The sequence below is a fragment of the Triticum aestivum genome, chromosome 1B, assembly GCF_018294505.1.
Source record: "Triticum aestivum cultivar Chinese Spring chromosome 1B, IWGSC CS RefSeq v2.1, whole genome shotgun sequence".
Taxonomy (NCBI): Eukaryota; Viridiplantae; Streptophyta; class Magnoliopsida; order Poales; family Poaceae; genus Triticum; species Triticum aestivum.
Window position 1 is genome coordinate 249,147,377 of NC_057795.1, and position 8,773 is coordinate 249,156,149.

General features: G+C 42.3%; 1 protein-coding gene across 2 annotated transcripts in view; it reads right to left on the minus strand.

Moving 5' to 3' along the window:
• Positions 1-5,116, minus strand: part of LOC123118018 (RING finger and transmembrane domain-containing protein 2) — a 19,538-nt gene extending 14,422 nt beyond the window's left edge. The window contains exons 1-3 of one of the 2 annotated variants that reach the window (XM_044538587.1): positions 4,263-5,116; positions 1,751-1,827; positions 907-1,075 (exon numbers count right to left, since the gene is read on the minus strand). In XM_044538587.1, coding sequence (XP_044394522.1) covers positions 907-1,075; positions 1,751-1,827; positions 4,263-4,836 — 820 coding nt within the window. In that variant the 5' untranslated portion in view covers positions 4,837-5,116. Of the gene's footprint in view, positions 1-906; positions 1,076-1,750; positions 1,828-3,244; positions 4,243-4,262 lie in introns of those variants that run through there. The other variant, XM_044538588.1, reaches the window with a different exon arrangement.
• Positions 5,117-8,773: the final 3,657 nt, after the last annotated feature.

Below are 8,773 nucleotides of genomic sequence, written 5' to 3' on the forward strand. Positions count from 1 at the left end.
GCGGCCGCTGGACTCGTGGCCGGAGATGAGGCAGCGGCGGCAACGCACGGGGTTGGTGCAGTCCCGCACCCGGTGCCGCGTATCAAGACATCGGAAGCAGGGCCCAGCGACTTCTTCGGGGAAGGGACTGCGACGGCGGAGTGGGGGGTTGGGGCGGCCGGGCGCCGCTCGTGCTGGCGGCGGTTCCTGTGTCGCGGCTGCTGAAAGCCTTCGACGTCCAGCACGAGTCCTCCATTGACGTGGTGGACCTCCGAGCGAGGGCCCAGGCGAGCAGAGGCGGGGACGCAAGCGGCCGGCGCGGTCGAGCGGTGGGGCACCAGGGCCGCGGGTGCGGGGGCAGGGCTTGGCGCGGACAGCGTGGGGCTACGCGGGGTCGGCGTGGTTCTCACGATGTCGCGGAAGGACCGCGAGCCGGAGGACTCACCCGCATAACCGTGTCAGCGGATGCGGCCGTCGGGGCTAGAGATGCATCCGTCGGGGCTGGAGTCCCCGAAGTAGGTGCCGGCGGAAGGCATGGCCGCGGGGGCGGGCACGGGTGGGGAGGGCGACAGCAGGAGAGGAGGGCTACCGGAGAGGGTTCGACGGCGGCGAGGCTGGTGGAGGAGCTTAGGCTAGGAGCGGGGGAAGGGAGGAGAGCGGAGCGGAGTCATCCTCTCAAAATGCTATTGTTCCTGTTCGTCAGTCTAGCGAGTCAAAGTAACAAGCTGAATAAGTCAATTCGCAGTTCCAAAATGAAATTACCTAGAATAAATAAGAAATATAAAAATGATTCAGACAGGACAGAAGAGCCAACAACTCAAGGAAGACAATTCTATGCAGCTCGGACAAGATTCAGCTATTGTACACTAGATATCATTGTGAATATGTGAGAACAAATTTTACAAGTGTTTCAGGCAGTAGCAATACCGTTGACCATGATGATAAAAATTGCATGCCAGAATGGTGGTATATCTTTTGGAGGAACCATGAACAGAGGTCTAAGAAGATAATCGTTCCTGTACCACCAATAGACGCCAAACACATGGACCATGAAGATTATGGTGATTCCAACAAGCATAGCAACTTTTCTCTCGCCCTGTAAAAGAGTTAAAATAAGAGTTAGGTATATCAAGATGCTGACACTGGCAAATGTTTTCATGATCTAGCTAATGGGTTTCCAACATGTTTGACCACAAAATGTATAGCACAATCCGAGCCACATGCTATTTGATGACCTAATGTAATGGCAAAAATATAAATCAACATCAACTGCATTAAAATCTTCATTTCTTCTAAAAATTTCCACACTAAACAGAGGATAAAAGGGAGGCCATTATGACTAAAAGCTCTCGAGAGTCTACATAGTTAAAAAAAAGGCACACCTAGGCGGGCGTTTAAGTGCACCAAAGGCTCTAGGCAATAGCAAAACGCCTAGCGCTTAATCTGCGTGTAAGCGTGTGCTTTGATCAGAAAAGCACAAAGCAGTTGCAAAATGCACAATTAACGCCTAGACTTTTTTTAACTACAAGAGTTTATGAATGATGGCCTCAGGAAATTCATTATTTGAAAATGTGTTTATGTTCATGAAGCTAGTAACAAAGACCATCAGTGGAACCTCGCTTTATTTCAGACAGTCATCATGGTCCATTCAAATTCATGAGGATGACAGAAAGGAAGGACTGTCTTAGTAGACTTCCACATATTTCATACTAGAACTGAGTTTCTTATGATATGCTAAATTTGGTATATATACTATCATATAATATCATACCTTCAAAGCAGTTTGCTTCTTCAATATATCATTTGACTTGAACATTACAGCAGCAATCCAAATTGTGACAAAGAAACCTGCAGATCAATCCTTGCATTATTGTGGATGCAAATTGCACCATTGCCAAAAAGGCAACAGGAATATACTCCCTCTGTTCCAAAATAGATGACCCAACTTTGTACTAACTTTAGTACAAAGTTAGTACAAAGTTGGGTCATCTATTTTGGAACGGAAGGAGTACAACTGAAGCAGGAAATTTACATCCAACTTAGTATGATTCTTACAACTTTCCTAGTAGAAAAAATAGATTTGTTGTCCTTACGTTACTAGTAAATGCGCACGTGCAACGCACGTTAATATTTAGGCAATATATTAATTGCACGCGGATATTAGGTGTGCTATTATTTGTGTGTTAATTCTGTGATTAGTGCAATATTTGGTATGATATTAATTGCACGTTAAACACTACTAAAGTTAGTACAAAGTTGGGTCATCTATTTTGGAACGGAGGGAGTACAACTGAAGCAGGAAATTTACATCCAACTCAGTATGATTCTTACAACTTTCCTAGTAGAAAAAATAGATTTGTTGTCCTTACATTACTAGTAAATGCGCACGTGCAACGCACGTTAATATTTAGGCAATATATTAATTGCACACGGATATTAGGTGTGCTATTTGTGTGTTAATTCTGTGATTAGTGCAATATTTGGTATGATATTAATTGCACGTTAAACACGTTAAACGCTCGCCATTGGAGCAGTCTAGGTCATTGGATTGACTTAGTTTGATGGCCGAGATCAGTTGGATCTGCCCCTTTGGGTCTTTTTATATTGGTATAGATATAGATATAGATACGGGCAAAGGATTAATATAAATGGATAAGATAGAAATGAAAAGGACCCAACAAATGAAACTTTATATAGGAAAATGATAGCTACACCGCTATTAATGATACACAGATACAGAGCTTTGTTACATTTGTATCTAATTGAAGTAATGCATAAAGGCAGACTATTTTGGAAGACCTTAATTTTAACATATTGGCATAAATAAAATGCTAGCTCTAGGCCTCCAGATGCAGATCTCTTATTGTATGGAAAAAAGAAGGTTGGCATAGGCTCCCCTGCCAGAAAAATTAAATCCTAAGAGACTGTGCTAAATATACCAATCTTAAGTATAACTGCAAAACCATGAAAACATAAACACACCATACAAGAAAGTTCTAGTTATTCATAGGTGATGATATATTTCTTCAGTCATCACTTAAGGCAGGAAGAAAATGCATTTATTTGGAAGCATAGAAGACTGATTGGAATACTTCATCAACTAATCTCAAGCTCCACCAGATTGGGGGAAAAAAGCTCCTCCAGACAAGGAAAGAGAGGGATGGCTCTCAGCTAATAGAGGGGCGAGCCAGAACAATCTTTCTTTTTTTTTTTACGGGACAAGCCAGAACAATCTTTACTATCAAAGGGCAATTGGTAGCGTCACCTCCACCTCCTCCCCTGGTTTTTTTTCTCCCCGCGCCTCCTCCTCCACTTTGGTTTCCTTTTGGGTTTTGTTAATCTCAACAGATGCCGCACAAAATAAAAAACCAACATAAATATAGTAACTTGAAATAACCAAAATAAAATCAGTACTTTCCAAAACCACGTCATGCATTAACTCAATCAAATCAAATAAAATCAATTCTTACCAAATCTCAGCTCAATCAAAACTTTCTTTGCCTTCCCCTACCAATGCCCAAATCAAATCAAAACTTACCAAAACCTCAACTAACCAAAACTTTCCATGCCTTCCCCTACCCTTACTCAAATCAAATTAAATCTTATCAAAATCTATAATACGGTGAGTGTAAGGTATACGTCGGACATGATTGATGTTGAACCACTAGAATATTTATGCCCCTGTTGCAACGCATGGGAAATAGCTATAGTAAGTAATGAAAGCTAACTCCCAAGACCTGGCTATGAGTACATTCAGCATTGCATCTACGTCACTAAACGGTAAATAAAAACCATAATATCTCTCTTACCATGATGACCTAAAATTAACCAAAATAATACCCCGCAACATTAGAAAGTTGAATAGCTGCTGTGAAAAATGGAACTTTAACATGTTACATCATACTAAGATCTTGTATTTCTAACAAAAAAGTAACTAAATGATCCCCCATAACAACAAAAAGTCAAATGGACGCTATGACAAAACAGAATGCAACATATCACAACTTAAATCAAGCATGAATCATGAGAAATAAGTACTTGTACACCTAAAACAAGTTGTATTTTGCTTAGCATCCACATTAGAATGTACCAAAGCTATCGCAACCATTAATACAGCCTAACTATGTTCTTGTGGACTTGTGCCCTAAAAAGGCATCCATTTTGTTTGACAACATATTCTTGGGAGGTTACACAGCTCATGATCGTAACCACACTAAGACACAGAGCATGCCATTTCCGTAGAGAAAACATCTTTTAAACCGGGAGGGAAATGAGTATCAAACCTTGGAGATGCTGCCGAATGAAGACGACGAGCAACAGCAGCGAGAATGGTAGTATCTGCTCGATCCACCGAGCAACGTGGTGCACGTCGTAACGCTGATATGGGCGGTCCCCAGCCCCATTCCCCGTAGCACCGCCACTGCCACCGCCGCTTGCCTCCGCATCAGCACCGCTTCCCCTTCCCGCCACGGAGGCCGGGTCAAAGTTGGAGGAGGCGGCCACCTCAATCGAGTCCTGCGGCGAGGCACCTGTAGCCGTCGCGCTCGCCGTGTCAGGGTCGCCGGGGCCACCCTGGATCCGAATCGAGACCTCTCCATCCCCAGCAGCGGCGGCAGAAAGTAGCCCGTCAGCCTCAGACGACGATGAAGAGGAGGGTACCGCCTGCTGCACCGTCTGCGGGACGGGCCCGGAGGGGACAACGCCTGAGTACTCGAGGAGCGCGGCGAGCAGAGCCTGGAGAAGGCTGGAGGCGGAGAAATTGAGACCGTAGCGGCTGAGGCCAGAAGCCGCAGCACCGGCGGAGGCGCCAGACCCGGTTACCCGGCGATCGGCGGAACCTCCCGCCGGTGTCTCCATAACCGGCGGCGGAAACCTAGAAAGGCGAAGCCGACGGCGCACGCGGAGGCGGAGGCAGAGACCCTGAAATGGGAAGTTCGGGAGATCCCCACTTTGCTTGGGTTGTTTACATTGCTTTTATTTTCCTTTTTGGCCTTTCGTCGAGGCGCCCCTCCCCTCCTTGTGTGCTTTAATTTGTTTTCAGAAATCGAACCTGTGGATTTTGTGCTTAACGACCAGTGGACTGGTCGTTAGCGAAAGATCCGCACGACCGTAGCTTCCTCTCGCGAGCACGCTCGATTCCACCGATTTTTCTTCTTCTCTCAAAAACCGTATACGCCAATAGTAAATTGCTAGTGGTTTTTCTTCTTCTCTCAAAAACCGTATACGCCAATAGTAAATCGCTACTGGTTTTTCTGGTTTTTTGGCTACATAATATGAAAAGAAAATAAAAGTGTTGGAAAGGGGACTTGAACCCAGGTCTATTCGTTAGAGTTTGAGCCCAATAACCAACTAAGCCACCCTTAGTTATTGTCTATTGAATATAAACAAGGTTATTTTAACCTTTCTTTTTTCTGTCATATCAATGATAATAATTGTTTTTGCTTGGTAACTTTGGCATGACCAGCGTGATAACTATGGCTTGAGCAACATGATAACTATACTATGATAAGCCTGATAACTATAATATGAGAAGGTTAATGACTATATAATGAGAAGCACGATAACTTTAGCATGGGGTAGTGGTAACTTCACATTGGGATATGTTTCGACAACAAAAAGTTACTGGGACATATTTTAGTAACGGAAGCGACTAAGTTTCAGGTCTCCGATGTGTGAGTTACCATGCTATTCACACGAAAGTTACCGGGGAATACTTGATCACCACCTGATAGAGGCGGGGTGTCCCGATCTTTCGATGAGATGATAACTATCGATTTGGTGAAGATGACTTTGACGATCCGACTACAAACGTGCACGACATTGCGCCTTAGCAATCGCTAAACCAACTCCGAGAGGTTATTGACCACGCCGAAGCACAATCAACCTGACCACGAAGGTCTATTCCTGCAAGCAATCGAAGAATGAGCAAGAATATGATAAAGCAATCTGAATATTGCAAATATATATGAAGTATTGATAATGGTGGGGATCCGGAAGCGGTCTTGGTCTGGTCGTTGGACACAAACGAAGTACACGAAGTTGCAATTTAACAAAACAAATCCCCAGGAAAAGCTACTAGATGGATCTACTTATATAGGAGCAAGGGGTGGCGGCCAAGGAGGTGGGAGGACGTCCCAAGGCAGCCTAAAACTAAATCTAGGTCGTACAAGGCCAATGGGCCCATGTGGAGGTGATGTAACACCTTTGGACTTGTAGTTTGACTCGGATTCTGCTGCAGCATCAAATTGTTTCGTCCACAACTCAACGCTCCGGACGAATTTGAAGGTGATTCCAATTGGGTTGGAAAGTGCACGAAATCTAGTTTCCAACAAAAAAGAATCACCCAATTCGGACTCCGTATGAAAAACTTGTGTGCGTTTTGAGTCAGGTATGTCTGTGCAGTCCGAATCTGAATCCAGAACGTGAGAGACTTGGACTCTATCTTCTCTTGGGCCAAAAGTGACGTGAGAGAACTTTTTGGACAGCAAATAAACATCTCTTTCTTCCTTATCTTCATATGTGGATTGTACAAATGTCTCATACACCTGCAATTAGACAAAACACAAAAGTGTGTGAAGTATTTTTGTTCTGGATAACATAAATAGATTATTGAATAGTTTGCACTAGAAATCACCTGACAAATATGCATATATGCAATATTTTTGGTCATATCCAAGGTAGTCATGTCCTCATCATCCTTCCCTTCTTGAAAATAAAGCCGTCCTCAGCGTTGCTTAATCTGAAATGTGGCTAACAAAAGAGACAAGGTGTACATGTTGTATATGTATATGTCATCCATTTTTACTTCCCTTGATTTTTGCATATATGACACATGAATAGATGAGTAACTTGCATAGTTCATAAAATCTAAAGCCAAAAAATTAGCACAAGAAGTAGAAGGCATGAAAATATTGCAACTCAGTTTGCACATATAAGTGAAGCTCTTATTCATTTCAAAAGATTGACAATGTTCATCATTAAACCATCCCAACATTGGTGAATAAACCTTACTTTCATCAAATTTACATGCTACAACATGCTTAAATAAGCAAACATGCAATAAGTCATTCAACACAGAATCATCACCAAGATTAGAGGTCATATCAAAATGATTAAACATTGGTTCTTTTGCATCAATAGTTAATTCAATGGGTGCACTCAAAATTGTTGGTATTTCAGTTGTTTGATCACATGGCAAAGTCAAATTATCAACGTAGTCCTCTAAAATAGGTGGTGTGATCAAAGTAGTGGGTAGCTCATCAGATGGTGCATTCAAATTGACAAGGCATTCATCATTCTCATGTTGAGATGGAAGATCAGTACCTTTGTCATTACCTCTTATGATCAACTCAGATGATGTAGCCACTCTCGGGGGCGATGTGTCACATGGTGGAGGTGATGTAGTCCTGACAACAACGGATGTGGTTGTCATAATATGCCTAGTAGTTGAAGGAACAATCATATCAACTCTTGGAATGTGCACCGTGCGCTTGTTCTCCTCGTGGCCAACACGTCGTTTTATTTCCTGTTCAGCTTTGCAAGCAAGATGAAACAAATGGTCCATAGGATAACACTCTTCATGAATTAGTATCTCTTGAATATCACGGTTTAATCCTCCCCAAAATCTATCCATAAAATCATCTTCACTTTCTTCTAAAGAGGAATGCAACAAGGTAGTTTGTAAATCATCATAATATTTTGTTACAGTTTCACTACCTTGCTTTAAGTGTTGCAACTTCTTAATCATGTCACGAGTATAATAAGCAGGGACGAAAGTATGTCGCATGGCAAGTTTCAAATCATCCCAAGTAGTAGGTATATAATCAGGGTGTAACCGACAATATTCACTCCACCAAACCAAAGCATAACCAGTGAAAGAACCAACCGCAACCTTAACCTTTTTATGTTCATCGAAATTATGGGAAGCAAATATATTTTTTATGTCGAACTCCCATTCAATATATAAAGCAGGTTTAAAACGGCCATTAAATGGTGGTATAGATACATTAACCTGATCATGTGCATTTGGATGTTTGTGCACCTCTCGTGACGGTTGTGGTATTTGCAAAGGTGGTGGCACGTCTCCCGCGATCGACAAAGCCCATGAATTGACTGTGGATCCTGTCATGATTAGTAGAACAAGAAACAAAACCCAAAAATATTGTTCCTTCAACTACTAGGCATACTATGACAACCACATCCGTTGTTGTCAGGACTACATCACCTCCACCATGTGACACATCGCCCCCGAGAGTGGCTACATCATCTGAGTTGATCATAAGAGGTAATGACAAAGGTACTGATCTTCCATCTCTACATGAGAATGATGAATGCCTTGTCAATTTGAATGCACCATCTGATGAGCTACCCACTACTTTGATCACACCACCTATTTTAGAGGACTACGTTGATAATTTGACTTTGCCATGTGATCAAACAACTGAAATACCAACAATTTTGAGTGCACCCATTGAATTAACTATTGATGCAAAAGAACCAATGTTTAATCATTTTGATATGACCTCTAATCTTGGTGATGATTCTGTGTTGAATGACTTATTGCATGTTTGCTTATTTAAGCATGTTGTAGCATGTAAATTTGATGCAAGTAAGGTTTATTCACCAATGTTGGGATGGTTTAATGATGAACATAGTCAATCTTTTGAAATGAATAAGAGCTTCACTTATATGTGCAAACTGAGTTGCAATATTTTCATGCCTTCTACTTCTTGTGCTAATTTTTTGGCTTTAGATTTTATGAACTATGCAAGTTACTCATCTATTCATGTGTCAT